At 47.6% G+C, this 18,711-nt stretch overlaps 2 protein-coding genes across 6 annotated transcripts in view; both read left to right on the top strand.

The window, feature by feature from the left end:
- The first annotated feature begins 954 nt into the window (after window positions 1-954).
- On the top strand, window positions 955-5,959 carry psmd12 (proteasome 26S subunit, non-ATPase 12). Its single transcript, XM_047044194.1, has 11 exons — window positions 955-1,175; window positions 1,580-1,639; window positions 1,812-1,940; window positions 2,156-2,263; window positions 2,430-2,534; window positions 2,715-2,864; window positions 2,995-3,129; window positions 4,440-4,552; window positions 4,935-5,109; window positions 5,356-5,433; window positions 5,690-5,959. Exons 1-11 carry the CDS (start codon window positions 1,056-1,058, stop codon window positions 5,897-5,899), a joined length of 1,383 nt encoding a protein of 460 aa, XP_046900150.1. The 5' UTR covers window positions 955-1,055; the 3' UTR covers window positions 5,900-5,959.
- Window positions 5,960-6,960: 1,001 nt separating this feature from the next.
- Window positions 6,961-18,711, top strand: part of helz (helicase with zinc finger) — a 37,297-nt gene continuing 25,546 nt past the window's right edge. For 2 of the 5 annotated variants that reach the window (XM_047043466.1, XM_047043463.1), the window contains exons 1-14: window positions 6,961-7,067; window positions 10,018-10,236; window positions 11,027-11,063; window positions 11,466-11,590; window positions 12,345-12,401; window positions 12,590-12,638; window positions 13,006-13,081; window positions 13,324-13,522; window positions 13,732-13,839; window positions 14,010-14,325; window positions 14,729-14,996; window positions 16,151-16,487; window positions 16,999-17,129; window positions 18,437-18,445. In XM_047043466.1, the coding sequence (XP_046899422.1) occupies window positions 10,036-10,236; window positions 11,027-11,063; window positions 11,466-11,590; window positions 12,345-12,401; window positions 12,590-12,638; window positions 13,006-13,081; window positions 13,324-13,522; window positions 13,732-13,839; window positions 14,010-14,325; window positions 14,729-14,996; window positions 16,151-16,487; window positions 16,999-17,129; window positions 18,437-18,445 (1,913 nt within the window). In that variant the 5' untranslated portion in view covers window positions 6,961-7,067; window positions 10,018-10,035. Of the gene's footprint in view, window positions 7,068-8,205; window positions 8,271-10,017; window positions 10,237-11,026; window positions 11,064-11,465; window positions 11,591-12,344; window positions 12,402-12,589; window positions 12,639-13,005; window positions 13,082-13,323; window positions 13,523-13,731; window positions 13,840-14,009; window positions 14,326-14,728; window positions 14,997-16,150; window positions 16,488-16,998; window positions 17,130-18,436; window positions 18,446-18,711 lie in introns of all 5 variants that reach the window. The other 3 variants (XM_047043468.1, XM_047043467.1, XM_047043465.1) reach the window with 2 other exon arrangements.

Genomic DNA, 18,711 nt, shown 5'->3' with positions numbered 1-18,711 from the left:
GTCTCCATGTTGTGCCTGATTAACATTGTAAATTTATAAAACTAATTACAAAACATGGTTACGTAGTCTTATTTCACCTTGTGATAACGCTGGTTTGATCAATTATGGGTTTTCAATTGTGTAGTTTTACGATTGAATCTCAAACAGCCTTTATTGGTGAAATGCAGGCCACATCCTCAAAATCAATAGTCTTTTGTCATCAGTATAAAATAAGCTAGGACATTGAGTGATGTGGCTGATAATGGAGATGGTGGTTAGTATAATAGGGATGCGTATGACGATGAAAAATGATGACACAATCATCCACAGTGAGTTAAGAGTTGTCTCTTCTATTTCTACAGCTAATTCAGACCATGCGTCACTTTTAAGTAATAAATATCACGGCTGTGCACTGGTGGGACACATTGTGATATTGAACTACTGCCTGTATGCAGCTACTGTAATGATGAAGATGAAATGACTGACCTATATCAGTTATAGCCTGTATATATACACGAGAAAACTTTCATCTTTGAACCGTGAAAAAGAAATGTGATTGTGAACAATCATAGAATACGGACATCTGCTGGTTTGTTTTGTCAGTACATTCTGTTCCTCTTGCGTGGAATAGGCTACCCTCATTCATCTGTTCGCTATTCTACTAAATACCGCTGCCGTAGTCATCACATAACCCCTACATTGCAGCCAAAAGACCATCTTAATAATAATATAATGATAGTTCAAACCCATAAGAAAAGTGCAATTGTTTTGTTTATAATGATTAATCAATACAATAAATATGAGGGGTACAGAATGGTCTTCTATGATACAAAGTGAAAGCAATTTTTTAATGCAAAAAAAATAGCTTTTCTTAGTCTGTTTGCTGTCTGTAAAAAAAGTAATTTAGAGGGGTCCTCTTTGGGTCCTTCAGGCGCGCTAAGTGATTTGTGCGTTTTCGTTTTTGATTGGCCAGTGTTCATTTGTTTCCTGTAGCAAGGCGTAACAGTGGCGAGCTAGTTAGTGATAGCACTAGCTGCAGAAATTTGACATTTCATTGTTGACGTTCAACCTTTTCGATGGCAAACATGGCTGAGTTGGAGAGATCCGAGAGATCCGATGGAAAGATTGTGAAAATGGAGGTTGATTACAGTTCTACTGTAGAACAACGCATTCCCGAGTGCGAGAAAATGGCAAAAGTAAGTCGAGATTGAATGAGGCCAGCGCTGGCTGAGTCATGGTGCATAGGCTAGCTAGGCTAGATAGTTTTACGTTAACTTGCTTGTTGGTTAGCCGAGCAACCAGGTATCAAGCAAAACATAAGCGCTAGTACTTCAATCTAATTTACCAATTACAAGGCAGTAGGGCGTTAATGACACATCTCACGTATTAGTTTACCAGAGACATGACTATCATGTGGTATATGTACCGTAGCTAGCTAGTGCTAGCCATGTATATGCGGTAAGTGTAGCCAAGCTAATGTTAGCTATGATAAAATTGCCTTAGATTACTACACAGTAGCTTACTTGTGTGACAAAACTGAAACTTGCATTTAGTTAGCTGCGAACACCATCTTCAATGCGGACTTGACATTGTTTTACAGGAGGGCAGACTGCAGGAGGCCATTGAGAGCTTGTTGTCTCTGGAGAAGCAAACACGAACGGTCAGTAGACGTTTCCTAAACACCCTCTGAACAGCAAAATTATTATTTATTTTTCAATTTCACGCTCCTTTCAGGTGCTTTGTACACACACACACACACACAAATTATGCACGCACCCCTTACTGGCGCGTCACGTACGCAAAGTAACCATTACATAAATCCACGCACACAGGCGTCGGACATGGTGTCTACTTCTAAAATCCTGGTTACAGTGGTGCAGATGTGCCATGATGCCAAGGACTGGGATGCTCTGAACGAGAACATCATGCTTCTCTCCAAGAGAAGGAGTCAGCTCAAACAGGTGAGACTAACAGCCTTTAGGAACACCAACTTGACTTAAAACAATGTGGAAAAAGACGCTTTGATTTACTATAGTTACTGTAATTTAAAGTGAGTAAACGATCCTTTCACCTCTTAAGTCTACATCTCTTATCATGGAAATGTTAAATTATGTTGACACCACTGGGTATTTTAGACATCGTTGTTAACTGAATTCTTACTCTCTTCCCCTGCCAGGCTGTTGCAAAGATGGTTCAGGAATGTTACAAGTATGTGGACGAAGTGACTGATCTCCCAATCAAGTTAAGGCTCATTGACACGCTACGCACTGTGACTGCCGGCAAGGTGGGTGATCTCAACGAACAGTAACACATGTCCTTGCTAAAGATGCACTGCTACCACTCCGTAACAAAACGAAAGTTTCCACCGAAATAGCACCTTTTTTTTGGTGGCAAACTTGGCAAATGTCTGTTCTCTTTATGGACTTTGAAAAGTTGTTTGCTCTTCTCAGATCTATGTGGAGATTGAGCGAGCCAGGTTGACACGTACCTTAGCCAACATCAAGGAGAAGAGTGGAGAGGTCACAGAGGCAGCTGCCATTCTTCAGGAGCTCCAGGTGAGCCTTCAAGCCTCGACCGGTCTCACCAGAAAGTTTGTTTTTATCGCACACTTTGCTAACCGGCCTACTTCCCGCAAACACTGAAGAGCATGACTGACAGCATTGCCGTTGGCAGAGAATCTGGGGTCACATGAATAATAGCTCGACGGGGTTGACGGCGTCCTTTTCTGTTCGTAGGTCGAGACGTACGGCTCCATGGAGAAGAAGGAGAAGGTGGAGTTCATCCTGGAACAGATGAGACTGTGCATCGCGGTCAAGGACTACATCCGCACCCAAATCATCAGCAAGAAGATCAACACCAAGTTCTTCACGGAGGAGGGCACCGAGGTGAGACGGAGAGAGCACGCGGTTGGGAACTCTGGGTCATTTCTAATACTCAAGAAGGCAGTGTCGTGTGAAGTTCTTCCCCCCCTCCCCACTGCTAACCTAACTGGTGACGCTCCCTCCACTTGCCCAGGAGTCCAAGCTGAAGTACTACAACCTGATGATCCAGGTGGACCTGCATGAAGGCTCCTACGTGTCCATCTGCAAACATTACCGGGCCATTTACGACACCCCCTGCATCCTGGAGGACAACTCCAAGTGGCAACAGGTAAACGTGGATCTTCAATTTTAATTACAACCGACGGGATTGATAAAAGCATTTTTCTCGGGAACAAAGCCGTGTTTAGTATTGTGATCACCTTTCACTTGCGCTGATGTCAGCGTACAGGCTGAGGAGGTATGGTGATGTCAGTGTACAGGCTGAGGAGGTATGGTGATGTCAGTGTACAGGCTGAGGAAGTATGGTGATGTCAGTGTACAGGCTGAGGAGGTATGGTGATGTCAGTGTACGGGCTGAGGAGGTATGGTGATGTCAGTGTACAGCTGAGGAGGTATGGTGATGTCATTGTACAGCTGAGGAGGTATGGTGATGTCAGTGTACAGGCTGAGGAGGTATGGTGATGTCAGTGTACAGGCTGAGGAAGTATGGTGATGTCAGTGTACAGGCTGAGGAGGTATGGTGATGTCATTGTACAGCTGAGGAGGTATGGTGATGTCAGTGTACAGGCTGAGGAGGTATGGTGATGTCAGTGTACAGGCTGAGGAGGTATAGTGATGTCAGTGTACAGGCTGAGGAGGTATAGTGATGTCAGTGTACAGCTGAGGAGGTATGGTGATGTCAGTGTACAGCTGAGGAGGTATGGTGATGTCAGTGTACAGGCTGAGAAGGTATGGTGATGTCAGTGTACAGGCTGAGGAGGTATGGTGATGTCAGTGTACAGGCTGAGGAGGGTATGGTGATGTCAGTGTACAGGCTGAGGAGGTATGGTGATGTCAGTGTACAGGCTGAGGAGGTATGGTGATGTCAGTGTACAGGCTGAGGAGGTATGGTGATGTCAGTGTACAGGCTGAGGAGGTATGGTGATGTCAGTGTACAGGCTGAGGAGGTATGGTGATGTCAGTGTACAGGCCGAGGAGGTATGGTGATGTCAGTGTACAGCTGAGGAGGTATGGTGATGTCAGTGTACAGGCTGAGGAAGTATGGTTATGTCAGTGTACAGGCTGAGGAGGTATGGTGATGTCAGTGTACGGGCTGAGGAGGTATGGTGATGTCAGTGTACGGGCTGAGGAGGTATGGTGATGTCAGTGTACAGCTGAGGAGGTATGGTGATGTCAGTGTACAGGCTGAGGAGGTATGGTGATGTCAGTGTACAGGCTGAGGAGGTATGGTGATGTCAGTGTACAGGTTGAGGAGGTATGGTGATGTCAGTGTACAGGCTGAGGAGGTATGGTGATGTCAGTGTACAGGCTGAGGAGGTATGGTGATGTCAGTGTACAGGCTGAGGAGGTATGGTGATGTCAGTGTACAGGCTGAGGAGGGTATGGGAGGGTTAACTGGTGAGCATGTGTCCTCCGCAGGCTCTCAAGAGCGTGGTGCTGTACGTGATCCTGGCTCCCTACGACAACGAGCAGTCCGACCTGGTGCACAGAATCAACGCTGACAAGAAATTGGAAGAAATCCCCAAATACAAGTGAGCCACGTTGTCCCCCCACATGCTCCTATTTCCCCCTCGACAAATCTAGCAAGTTGAAAGCCACAATCCATTTCAGAAAAACATTTAATTTACTACAGGACCCAGCTCTTTTAATGGGCTTTTTTTGTTTCGTTAAAAAGCATTAATGGAAGGGAGAGGAGTTAAGTGGTGTGTTGTGTTAACGGCTCAATGGAAGAGTGAAAGGTCCCCTTTACCAATTTGTTGCCAACACGCAGCCCCTTTGTAGAGGAAAGCAGTCCTAGGTTCAATACCTCCAGACTCAAGTATTGAGTAGTAGCTGGACAGAGTTTTTCGTGGGGCTCAAAGCGGTCGCTCACGGTTTGAGCTCTTTCCCCCTCCCTCCCCTTCCCTTCTCCAGGGACCTCCTGAAGCAGTTCACCACCATGGAGCTGATGCGCTGGGCCGCCTTGGTGGAGGATTATGGGAAGGAGCTGAGGGAGGGCTCCCCCGACAGCCCGGCCACCGACGTCTTCGACTGCACAGAGGACGGGGAGAAGAGGTGGAAGGACCTCAAGAACCGCGTGGTGGAACATGTAAGTTACACGTTGGAGCGCATGCTGCCATGGTATAGCCTTATGTTGATTGGTGAATCGATTACAGGTCTCACACTGTTCTTGTAACAGGGACAGGCGTGTAGTTTGACCTTCATTGGTACACAATGTGCCATAAAAAAAAAAATCCATGTTGAATAATTTCCCTCTCATTAGAATATTTTATGCAAATGCAGTTGTGCCGCTGAGTTGCATATTTATGAACTTTTTTTTCCCTCTCCTGCTCAGAACATAAGAATTATGGCCAAGTATTACACCAGGATCACAATGAAGAGGATGGCAGGACTTCTCGACCTCTCAGTCGATGTAAGCAGCTCCGCTCATCTGATCTTTATATCAGTCACTCCGGCAGTTACAGTAGGGAGAGAAATTATGAACGTGGCCTTCCACCCTTGTGGATGCAGACTGTGGAGAAGAGAGACTCATCTGAAATGGAAAATGTGGTTGCAGTTGTCTAAAATGTTTTGTGAGGACCTTTCTAATGGTAATACCAATCACTGTTTTTAGGAGACATTTTGAAGTGCTGAATATTCTAATTATGTAATTGCAATATTTTATGCAGGAGTCTGAAGAGTTCCTTTCTAACCTGGTTGTCAACAAGACCATTTACGCAAAGGTGGACCGGCTAGCCGGCATTATCAACTTCCAGAGACCCAAGGACCCCAACGACCTCCTGAATGACTGGTCTCACAAACTCAACTCCCTCATGTCCCTGGTCAACAAAACCACACATCTCATCGCCAAAGAGGAGATGATCCACAATCTGCAGTAATCGCAAAACCAAGAGCATCGTTTTTTTTTCTCATTTGTTTTTTTTTTTTTTCAATAAACAATAATAGTGAACTGTGCATCAAACATGATTCCCACTGCAACTTCAGCCATCACTGTTGGAGTGTCAAATACCACCACACTTAGTTACATTTTTTTTGTTCTAAAGAACTGCAAGGTTGGAACCATTACTGTATACAAGTCACCATTGTTTTACTGACAGAATGCAATGCCATTTGCATGTACTAGTTGAACATAAATGATGGCCCTTTATATGAAGCGTTCTCATTTCTACAAAAAGGTGTATATCCTTTCAAGATTCTGTATCACAAATTCATTTTCTTGGTCCAACTACCTTTTATTTCATGTAACTGTTGTTGGGATTTTAGTTTAGAGCAGCATCATAGCTTGCTGAAATAAAAAATAAAAACACATTTTTTATGTCTACTTTAAAATGTAACATTAAAGCGTTCTCACCTGGAGAAAACGTCTGTATTTTGTTTATTAAACAAGAACACCAAGCTGTTGTGCTCCAGGAAAGGTCCATACAGGGGCTGTGTAGCCATCTAGTGATGACAGTAAATATTACAGTTAACACAGCTGACACCGAAGCTGAATGAAGACTTATTTGGTGAGCTTATGCAAGATGTTTACGAGGAGTTGAGTATGTTGGTAACATGCATTTCTTTTGAACAGAAACGTGACGGATACTCTAAAGTTGAATTAAAAAGAGAGAGAGTGGAAAATAAGACTTTTAACAAAAAAATTGTATTTTACGACTCTATTATCAAAAACATATGCCATGATTAATAATTCCAAATATACTTCTGATATGCAAAATATGAATTCCAATCAATGTATAAAGTAGACTACTTTATACAAAAGTAATGTGTGGTGTTTGTAGCTAGGACTGTTATATAATTCTTTACTGTAGCTACACTTTACTGTGGTACAGAGTACAATTACCGGTTTGATCGTCAGTTAGTGGTAATGTGTTTGAAAACTAGTCGTGTTAATGTAGACTGGCTGCGCTAGGAACGAGTTTAGTATCAAATACGCTACCTAACTACACAAACGCACCCAAATCCCCTCAACCTTCAGATGAGTACATCCCACTATGCTTTGCGATGGGCTGACAAGTGGATCCAAGATGGCGTAGAAAGTAAAGCTAGGTAAGTGTAGACTTCCCATTTCCAGTCCTTTCAATCGTCTTTTTCAGAGGCAAAGACACTGACATTACATCCGTCCGTAACACATTATGAGACTAATGAAGGTATAACAGTCATGCTGATACCACAACATGATGACATGACAATTGTAGATGCATTAAAACCGAGCCAAAATTACAGGCCCGGACCATTTAGCTAACTAGGCTAACGTTAGCTCGCTTGCTATCCTTGCCATTCTGGTATACTTGTTAGATTGGTGCCAATACCAAAAAAGGCCATATTTTGGCTATTCAGCTAACGTTATTGTGGAAACCCGTGTTTTTGATAGTTCAGTGTTTACTTATCCATGTGCAAATTATCAAGTTAACTGCAACACATTTAGATATTTCTGTTTCCCCGCAGCATTGCCGTGAAACCTGGCGAGCTAGTTAGCTTAGCTATCAGTACATTGCTAGCTACAAATATTGCTAGACGAGCTAATTAGCCAATCCATTTTCCACCCTCCAGACTTGTTAAAATAAGTCATTTAACATTGATTTAAATTACGTTTATTAACATTTTCATCGACATGCCTTACTCAAACAAATTGCACCTTCTAATTTTCAAGCACAATACTTGAAATAATTGTGTCGGACTAAAATCTGTTTGCAGGTAGCCTACGTGAAGTGGTTAGTTAGCTAGCTGAAAACCACAGACATTAGAAAAGCCCTCCGTTCGAATATTGCACAAATCTGAGCTAGCGAACGCAGCAAGCTACACAGCGTTGCTTCCACACAGTGTTGTTTTAATACCGATGATGGACAAGTAGTGGCACGCAAACAGACATGGTACATCTATTATTAACTGACCCGGAATCTCAAAATAGACTGTTTTTATTTTTATCACCATATAGCACATACCTTTTTTGGAGTGACCATTTACTAATATGACAATGTCTCTCATGATTCCGTTGTACTTAAAACTACTATGCTCCTCAGTTAAACTCATTGTAACGCAGCCTAGAATCTGAAATGGTATGTTGTCCTACTAGCCATATTGGACACTGATATATGGCCTTTGCCAATGTTTTTAATACTGCACTACCAAAGCAATAATAGTTTGATAAAGTTCCATGAGATTGTCATGTATTGTGTGTCCTCAGATTCCATCTTGTCTACATGGCGTGGACACAATGTGCAAAGGATTGAGCAAATGCCAAAAAAACATGTTAGTCACTTTGGTTTTATCAGAAGTACTTTGTTTGTTACTTGGGCTTATGTAATAACAATCCCAAAGCTGCCAAATTTCAATGTATATTTTCTGGTTAGTAGCCAAGCACACAGGTCATATTTTAGGCCATTTGTCCTCATGCTAAATTGGTGTAGAAGCAAAATCTGTGTGATTTACTCAGTGGAAATGATCTCTCAGACAGAGCTTGTTGACTCAGAAGGTGCCAGGCCAGCAGATTACATACACAGTGTTGTAGTTTGTAGGCCCACTGGCCCAGGCCTGAATGTTCTCAGAAACTGTACAGTAGACCCAACTGTGGAACAGCAGCCTTTGTTCACAGTCAAGGACTGTCGGAAGCCCTGATAAAACAAAATGGGGGAATTTTGTTACATTTCTGTTGTGTGTCTTCAGGTCCTTCCACGGTGAGTTGACTTTCCCTCCTGGGGCATACTGGCCAGGGGGCAGGGTTGACTTGGTGAAAAATGATAACAAAAGTCACTCGGGTCTACAAAGAAAGTTACTGTATCATCATCACCACACACACTCAAACACACATGCTGGGCTAACGCGCAAGCATATCATCTCACATACACACAAGCCCCACTTGTCCGCTCAAGGCTATTTCTCATTAGTGTAAATTACACTACACTCAGTTGTGTGCGTGTGTGTCTATTTGTGGCAGTCTACCTCTGAATCCCTGGATGGTCAGGCTCTTTGATGTGATTAACACTAGAGGACACTGCACTCTGCAGTGTCCACCCAGGATCGCTGTAAACGCTGCCAGCCCAGTCAACATGCTTCAGTTTTGAAGTCGTAATATTTGACTTGTAAATGCATTAATATCACCCATGGGCTAGCGTTCTCGGATTACAGTACACGACAACGTGCTTTTCACACGAGCGGAATCCCCTTCGAAAAGTGTTAGCTCAATTTTAGATTTGACTAAATCAACATGGAACTTCTCGTCGATGCCCAAGTGTCATCGGCCTCCGGGGCCCCGCGAGCGTGCACATCTCTTCGTGGTGCCGACTCCAGCTCACCGCCAGTGGTGTCGTTAACCCAAGCCGACACGCTCAAGGGGCACAGCCGTAAAGGCTACGCTGCGCAGGAAGAGGAGGTGGGAGGAGGCGTGCCGGGCCTTAGCGGTGACATGGGGCCTGAGCGGTGACATGGCCGGCGAATGAGGATGTGATACTTGGCTCTTCCCTCAGCGTTTTGTTCAACCGGCCGCATGTGTGAGGAAGGTGGTTTTGAAAGGGGGGCAGGGGACATTTAGGGAATGTTGTAAGCCACCTGTGAAGACGCGGGTTATTTGAAGTTTTGGCCTGTGTGGCTCTGGTTTAGTTTTTTTGGAGTGTGTTGTATTCCCAGCCCCATTCCTGATATCTCAACTCTATAAATGTGAGTGTCAACAAATGGCCTACTAACTCATTACAGAAATAGCATGTGGCCTATTCCCACACCTCTCTCCCTCAACCCAATATTGACCTCCTGGGGAGAATGAGGTCTTGCTGTTGCTGAAACTAAACTAAGATCAGCTAACTTGCCAGACAAAATGTAATTTACCAAGGGAAACTGACCCAAAATCTGCAAAATCTGGTTGCCGAGCCACAATGAGGCTTTACTCAACAGCTAATGGAACCATGTGTCAACAAATGGTTTATTGTATCATATTTGAAATGGCATTAATACCCTGTCTGTTTGTCTGTCTGTCTCTCCCTCTCCCCCCCCCCTCACTACACAGACATTCTGTCCCTGAGTCATGGCGGACAGGAGAGCGGAAAAGTCATGTGAAGAAGCTAGCGGATCCCTAGCGAGGCGGGAGTACGAGGCAGCCGTCAGCCACTGCACCGACGTTCTGCTGACCCTCGGACCCCCGGCCCCGCCCAGCGCTGCCCCCGATGCCACCACGCCCCTCCGCAGCCGCGCCTTCCTCTTCAGGATCGCCGCCTTCCTGCAGCTGGTGAGGAGGGCCCTGCCAATTCCCCCTGGGGTGCCACTCACGGTCCCTGGGACTGACTCTGGGACTGACTTGACTGTGGGACTGACTCTTGAGACTGTACTGTGAATCTTCCTCAGTCAGTACAGTCCAAGTCCCCACAAATATGTAATTTGTTTGAAACTGTTTACCATGGCTGTAGTAACTAGAGTGTTTATTGAGCACAGTCTAAGTGAGGAATTTCCTCAATTTTGGGGGGAATTCAAAAAAGAAACTATAAATCTGCAAGTTTTGTGTGCGGAGGCACTGTGTGAGTCACTGTGGTAATAACGTCCACATTATTAAGCTTTGAAAGTAGGAATTCTGGAATTTTCCAGAAGTGACCAAAAAAAAAAGTCTGAAAGTGCTGTTATTCCAACAAGGGGTTGAAACTAATTTGGGTTAAAGCCAGTTTGTTTTAATTGCAAAATATGTTTTTATTTGACTATTGACTCAGCTCTGAGGACCATATGTATTTTCTGAAGTAGATGAAACAGGGAAAGATTACCCGTCCCCCCACCCCCTCCTTTCTACAGCTCCAACTGTACCGAGTTATCTCCGTTGAACACTAAAATTATACCCCCTGCTTAAGCCCAGAGATTATAGCGACTACTTAAGTACTATAATTATATTCCCAGTGACTCCACTGAGAAGCAAAGATATCCTTTCTGGGCACTTGCCTAAGACTGACAGCTTTATATACATAAGATCCTTCCTTTGTTGTGGCGGCCATGTTACTGGTCTGACTTGTGTGTTGTCTGTCTTGTCCCTCCAGAAAAACTATGATCAAGCTGATGAGGACTGCAAACACGGTGAGCAGAACAATTCCATGTTTCCGTTTGCTGACGATGTAGATGGTTTAAACGGCACAGGTAGCTTATTTCCACCAAGCAGACAAATATAACCATCTTTGCCAGAAATGGGTTGAAATCATGATGGGAATTTGTGTCTGAGCCAAAGTTCACTTTGCGGCCAATTCAATTCGGTGTGCCTAGGTTTAAGCCCTCTTTTTCGTCGGCAGTGTTTAATTATATTGGCTATCATTAATCTCAGCCAACGTAAAAACCTCTACTACCACGGCAAATTAGCTAGTAGCGTTAAACTCTCCAGTGAACATGGCACCACTGGCCATGCTATGCTAAGATACGCCATGCTAAGCTGCCCTATTCCAAGCTAGCGTGTGTGAACCTGCTGACCCTGCTGTGTTGTTGCAGTGCTGGCTGAGGAGCTGGCCAGGGCAGACGGGTCGTTCCAGGCCAGCCTGCGCCTCATGCTGCTGGACGGTAGCCTGCAGGAAGTGGCCAGCATTCTCTCCAAGTCCCTGTTTGGAGAGCCCATGGTAGGACTGCTGTGCGCTCTGAACGGACTGTGCTCCTCCCTCTTTCTACTGTCCCCTCTGCCTGTGTTTGTTCTTCCTTCATCTCAGTTGTTGCTGCCCCCCCCCCCCCCATGCTCATTTTTTTCTTCAGTTGTTCAAATAAATGTGGTTGTGTCAGATACACCCAATTAGCTTTCAAACAATGTGTGCAGATTGGAGTGTTGATGGATTTGCCTGGTGGAAATCAAACCTAATTACAAAAAACGATCAAATCTTCTCTCCTTTCGTCCTTTATTTCTTGAGTCTTTATCAAACTTCCAATTAAAGATTACATGCAGTCGCCAAACACAAAAGCCTGAACTCCTCGGGAACCCAAATGCCAAAGCTATGAATTTTGCTTAATTGGAAAAAGCGTAATTGGAAACTCCTGTTTCGGAATTGATCAAGTTGGACATGATTGGACAGGCCGCACTTACTCTGTGATAAAAATAAGAGGTTAAGCCTCCAGCCTGCAACAGTAATACCATCAGGCCTATTGAATGTGATATCATATTATGCCCCGTTGTCAGATTTGACCTGCCGGCAAATGAAATTGGGTTAAGGTTAGGCTGGAGTTTTTACAAGGAGACAGATGGGTTGGGTGGTTCCTTGAAACCCAAACAGCTTCCTCTTTTCCAAGCCTTTTGAAATAGACACCCCAAACGTACGTTCCTCGATGCGCCGCTGCCATCACACAACGGGTGTTGTAACGCTATTTCCTGTGCCGCCTTTACAGAATGGGATCGTCACAAAGGACCTGACTAGATTAAAAATGCTTCTCTCCGAAATTGAAGTAAGTGGTCCCGTATCTTAAAAATTAAAATGTTTTATCTCTGTCAATACATCATGTGTTAGGCCTGCAGGCTCTGAAAGAACATCTAGTCAGGCACCATACATGGATGCCATTGCATCGTGCCTCTAAGAACCAGTTCTTCTCTTGCTCTCTCGCTCACGCTCTCCTCCCGTCTCTCTCTCTCCCAGACTGTGAACGGGGAGATGGCGCCAGAGTACACGGAAGAGACGGAGGAAGGTGAGGTCCATTCACACCCTTGTCTTGTCACTTTAACCTGGGTAGTGTCACTGTGTTCTCCCCAAAGTTCTCCCCTATCCTTTGTGCAAAGGTGAAAGTGAACGGCGCCCGCTGACAAATGCTGATCGAGCTCTCCCGCATTTCATTTTCGCTTCAGCCGAAAGGCGAGAGTCTTAACGTCGGGCTAGTTGTTTTTTTTCATAAAGATTTCTTGCGGTTGCTTAGTCAGACTAAACCGCGCCATTCGTAGAATCTACCGAGCCGATGGATCAACCCACGTAGGTTGGATCGGTGGTTGTCGTTTTGCGATGGACGCTTGGGTTAAGGGACGCTGTTCTGATCCTGGGGGGGGTTTGTGTGTCCACAGAGGTGCAGGACGGCTGGCAGTTCCGCCCCCCTCCCAGAGGAGTGACCAGCAGTGAGGAGTACACGTTGTGCAAGAGGTAACGCTGTGCCCCCCCCAAGGGGGTCGGAAACCGCGACCAATGCTGCTCATGCATGGCGACCAGGCCTGTTCTAGAATGTTAAGTCTGTTCTCTATACTCACTCTCTTTCTCCCTCGCCCTCATCTTCCTCCTTTTCATCCTCTCCCGTCCTGTCCTTTTTCCCTCTCCTCCTATCATCTCTCTTCCTCTCCTCCTATCATCTCTCTTCCTCTCCTCCACACCCCCCCCGTCCTCCCCAGGTTCCTGGAGCTGGGCCTGTGTCGCTACGGGGCCCAGTGCACCTCCGCCCACTCCCAGGGGGAGCTGATGGAGTGGCAGAAGCGCTACGCCTCGCGCCTCATCCGCCTCAAGCAGCACCAGGAGAGCAAGCACTTCACCGAGAACTACATGGAGGCCCTCATCGAGAAGTGGATGAACTCCCTCTCGCCCGAGAAAGTGGTGAGCGTGCCCCAGCAGATTTGGCCGCGCTTCCGGAAAGATCCTTCCGGGGTTTTTTAGTATTTTTTTTGTTGTCTTTTTTTGTCTTGGGTCCAAGATGGGTTTTTTGGGGGTTGTTCGTGACACAGTGTGATTTAGGCTTCCAGTGTAGAATGTTATTGTGGTCAGCTGAGTCTCCTGACCTTGCTGTCTGGTTTTTCCTGTCCCAGCTGAGTGACTATCTGGACGGAGTCAACGTGGAGACCAGCTCCAGCCTGTCGGTGACCGTCACCACTAAGAAGTCCTCCCACTCCTGGACCTTCTCCTTGTTCTGCAAGGTAGGACACCAGACTCTCAATCACTTGTCCATGAAGCCAGTCTTGTCTCAGTCCTGAGAGAGAGAGAGAGGCCCTTGGTCTGTAAACACACATTGTCGTTCCCTAACTGGTGTTCCACACTGGCTCAGGGTGGGCGAAACTCAACTCTCTCTCTCCCCTCCTCCCCCCAGCCGGCCAGGAAGCTGTACCGCATCGCCCTCCTCTACGACGCCCACCGGCCCCACTTCTTCATCACGGGCGTGTCGGCCGGCGCCGAGGCGTCTTCGGGGCCGAGCCCCAGGCTGCGGGCGGCGCCCGAGGCCTGCCAGGAATGGACGCCGGGCGAGGAGGCGCCGGGCGACAACGGCATGGACCACTGCACGTACACGGTGGCGGTGGGCTTCAGCACCGAGATCTTCGGCACCTTCCGCCAGACCATTGTCTTCGACTTTGGCTCGGAGCCCGTGCTCATGCAGCGCATCATGGTGGACGCCGCCTCCATAGAAGGTACGCCGACGAGAAAAACAAACCAAAATGTCTGAAAAAAAGACTACAAAATGGTGTATTAGGACTGAAAGGAATGTAGGTGCCAGGCTGTGTACTCGGGCTGAGTTCTTGCAGTCCTACAGCCCAGAAAGTTCCACCTCCCTGCTTGTCAGAACCTCTCACATGCCAAGCTGACAGCTCCTAGCCCTGTAATCCACCTTGGCACCAACACAGTGGGTTTTCCAGCAGGGAGGCTCATCCTAATGGCCCTCTTGCTTCAACTCTTTTTCATCTCGTCGAATCAAATGCGTTGAGATGAGAACCAGAGGGCATAACTGCCACCCTCTCCATCTCCCTCCCTCTCCACCTCCCTCCCTCCCTCTCCACCTCCCTCCCTCTCGTCCTCCCTACCTCCCTCCCCCAGACCTGGAGCACCTGATGCAGGCCAGGCAGCAGCTCCTGATGACGGCCAAGCGCTGGGACTCGTCCTGCAAGACCATCGTGGAGTTCGGCCCCAACGAGACGGTGGAGCTGGAGCGCAGCCTGCTGGTCCGCTACCAGATCCCGCTGTCGGCCGACCAGCTGTTCACCCAGTCGGTCCTGGACAAGAGCCTGACCCGCGACAACTATCAGGCCCGCCTCCACGACCTGCTCTACATCGAGGAGATCGGCCAGTACAAGGAAGTCAGCAAGTGAGTCCTCGGCCGTGGCTGGGGGTTTGTTTGTTATGTTTTGGTGAATGATCGGGGGGTTGGAGGTCATTTTTTTTGAACAGGCAGGTATTGTTGACCTATTATGGGGTGGGTGGCCAGGCCATTTTGTAAACGACAACAAAAAAAAGGGGGGGGGGGAATTATTATTTAAAAAAATATATTAAAAAAGTATATTTTGTTCATGGAAGCCTACTAAGGGTAGGCTTGGTAATGAGTATCATGTCTTGAGTATTGTCTGGTTTGACTGCAGCCCCACCACAAGGTGTCAGAGCAGTTCTTCTGGTGTTTGTGTCCGTCCTTCTCTACACTCACACACCAGCGGCCAAGCACACGCTCCCTTTTAATAATGCATATCTCGGAGGTGGTGTCTCCAGGAGAATTCCCCAGAGCAGGAAATTTGTTTTAGAATAGAAAGTCATTCCATTGTGTTTCAAAAATCAGGAAGTGATTCGCAATCCACCGCCCCCACTTTAAAAGGCACCTGCTGCTCCCAGGCTGAAGGAAGGAGGCAGTGAAGGGGGGGGGGGGGGTTTACAGGGAGGGAGGGGGGGATTACAGCGATTCAGCTCTGATTTCCTCTGAATCAAAGACGTGCACAGACCCCCTGCCCGCCCATCCCTCGCTCCATAGAATGAGTGGAACCAAAACCCTGCTCTCACCCTGCCCCCCCCCCCCCTCCCCCCCCACCTATCTTCACTTTTCATCACTTCCTTTGTCTGTGGGTTGACTAGAATAGGGGGGATTTCTCTGCCATTAGTCATCTGTGGGTTCGCTGAAGGTGGCGATGATGAATCCACAGCAGAGCTTCTGGCGATAGTGTCACGGAGGCTGTTTGGGGTCGGCTCCACTCCTCCTGCACCACCACTAAATAAATAAATAAGTAAAACGCACCGAAAAAAACAGGCTTTGGCCTTTTGTGGTTATTGTCCTCCGAGTACTCGTAGCCACTTGACCGCTCTTCCTGTGTAATCATTTGTTTTGTTGTTGTTGGAACAAACAACCGACCTCGTCGTGTGGTCCCACTTAAAAGTAGTTTCGAACGGCGTCAAACAACCACGTGAACCTCTACAAAATGCCCCCCCCCCCCCCTAAGCGGTTTCTCCTGCTAACACCTCCTCTCCTCCTCCTCCCAGGTTCAACATCAAGGTCAACCTCCAGCTGGTCACCAGCTTCATGCTCACGGGCATTTCCGGCGGGGCCAAGTACGCCCAGAACGGCCAGCTCTTCGCCCGCTTCAAGCTGACGGAGACGCTGTCGGAGGACACGCTGGCGGGCCGCCTGGTCATGACCAAGGTCAACTCGGTCCTCCTCCTGCCCCTGGCGCGGGAGTGGGGCCACCAGCAGCCGCCGGGGGTCAAGGAGCGCGTGTACGAGGCGGTGATCGAGGAGAAGACCAAGGACTACATCTTCCTGCGGATATGCAAGGACTGCTGCGAGGAGCTGGGCCTGCTGCCCGACAGGGAACTACAGGTACGGCTAGCGCCCCAGGGACACTCCGCATGGGTTCAGTGGTTACGGAGAGAGAGAAGGATATGTAAATCAGGGTCGTTCATATCAAGGAGAACTGGGCTGAACAAATGACCCCCACCCCCCATTTCAGTTACCTTTCTGACCATCCATCTTCCTGTAACGCAATCGCATAATTGGGTCTGTATTAGATTACAGTTGGTTACAAATCAAATGGAGATTTTTTCTGGTTCAGGTGAATGATCCTGGCCCCCCTAGTGTACCCCGGTCCCCCCACCTCTTTGTTATCCCCTAACGCCGTGGCTGCGTTCTCCTATCAAAGAGGACGGATGAGGCCTCATGCATGAAATGTTCCATTAAGGCATTTGCATTCCTCTCAACTCAGTCTCAGGCTTTGAAAGGTGGTCATTAACCTTCTGCCTTCAACTGGCTATCACCCCTTTGGGGGTTTGAAACTAGGGCCTGACTCTGTGTGTGTGTGTGTGTGTGTGTGTGTGTGTGTGTTCATTCCCAGGTGGAGCTGCAATTCCAGTTGAACCGCCTGCCGCTGTGCGAGATGCACTACGCTCTGGACCGCATCAGAGACACCACTATCCTGTTCCCTGACGCCAGCCTCACCCCCACCATCCCCTGGAGCCCCAACAGGTACACGACACACACACACTCTCTCTCTCACACACACACACACACACACACACACACACACACACACACATACACACACAGTAAAGATAGCTCAGCTGCAAGCTGGTTTATTTTAGATTTTATAGGAGGGTTGAGGTGGAGCTCACTAGACAACCAGTGTGTGCGTGTGTGTGTGTGTGTGTGTGTGAGAGAGTCGGGAATGACAGCACAAACTTGCGAGAGGCGACCCCCACTACTCCTTGGCCTTTCTGACGGGCGGCCGTTTTGAAAAGCTGTCTGCTTCCGATACACTCCATCGGTGGACAGGTACGCAAAGGTTAGCGAGTAATCTTTATTGACAAGGCCCCAAAAGTGGGGCCTAATCCTCCTTTGGTGTTCAGACAGCCCCGTTAGCTGCTGTCTGAATAGGATTATCCCAGCACTCTGCTGTGATTGAAGTTTAATCATTCCCAAACTTTTCTCACCGTTTAGTGTGGATACATTGTGTCCTGATGATGTACTTGGGGGGGAGAGGGGGGGGGGGGAGTGGGTTTGGTTTTGTACATTCCACAGAACTCTTAATCAGCTGACCTAAAGTTGTTTGTGAAAGTGTTGTGTGCAGATGAAGGCAATGTTAATTCAGGAAGCACACATTTTCCCCCCATTTCTACCTTCTCCAAACCAATACGACGCCGTAGCGATAGCATCTTAATGCTTGGACCGCCGCCAGCTAAATGGATGGACTTAATCAGCCTCCTTGTTTGTTTTTGCAGCCAACACATTTAGCCGCGTTTGGAATATTGACTGCTGTGCCGATTGGCCGTAAATACCGGAGACGGGCTGGAATTGGCCCGAGCCTCTGTTCCACTTCTCTGCGTCGGTAATGGTGCTTTTCCACTGCACGGAACTGGCTCTCGTCGACTCGTGCAGTGGAAAGCAAAGTACCTGGTACCAAAAGCGAGGCACAGGAAAATCGGCGTTAAAACCTGACACTGTCACTGTGTATGTGTGCTTTTAAAGTAGGAACAAGTGTGTGTGTCCCCAATGTGATGTGTTTGGAAGAGAGAGAGTGTGTGTGTGTGTGTGTGTGTGTGTGTGTGTACACACCAGCCGTCTCTCACCAACCCTCGCGGACTCTGCCCTCCTCATCCTCCATACACGGGGCTGCGTTCTGAGACGGCCCCTCTCCACCCACAGACACTCATTGCACTGTGGCGCAGAGCTCCGTTTTAACCCTCCTAACCCTTCTCTCTCCCACCCCCCTGTCCCGCTCACCCCCCTCCCCCCCCCCCCCCTCAACCCATCACCCCCCATAACGCCATCTGCAGCCCTGAACGGTACGTACCGCAGTCCACAGGGCTGGGAGCACACCTCGGCCAGGCCCAGCCTATGTAATGGGAGACTTTGCCTTGGGAGCGAGGCACACACTCGTACTCACTACACACACACACACACTAAGATATACACACACACACTTGTACTAAGATATACCCACACACACTTATACTAAGACATACCCACACACACCCCCTCTATCCTTCCTCCTCTGTCCTTGCGGTGCAGGCTCACGGACGGTTTATTTAAAGCCGAGCACACGCTCGCC

Source organism: Hypomesus transpacificus, chromosome 21 (genome assembly GCF_021917145.1).
Source record: "Hypomesus transpacificus isolate Combined female chromosome 21, fHypTra1, whole genome shotgun sequence".
Classification (NCBI taxonomy): Eukaryota; Metazoa; Chordata; class Actinopteri; order Osmeriformes; family Osmeridae; genus Hypomesus; species Hypomesus transpacificus.
This window is presented reverse-complemented; position numbering and strand designations above follow the sequence as displayed.

Bases quoted from the DNA above. Each gene is read 5' to 3' on its own strand.
- psmd12 (XM_047044194.1), top strand. From the start codon at position 1,056: ATGGCAAACATGGCTGAGTTGGAGAGATCCGAGAGATCCGATGGAAAG. The intron at 2,865-2,994 runs GTGAGACGGAGA...CCACTTGCCCAG, and splicing joins TCACGGAGGAGGGCACCGAG to GAGTCCAAGCTGAAGTACTA. The intron at 3,130-4,439 runs GTAAACGTGGAT...TGTCCTCCGCAG, and splicing joins ACAACTCCAAGTGGCAACAG to GCTCTCAAGAGCGTGGTGCT.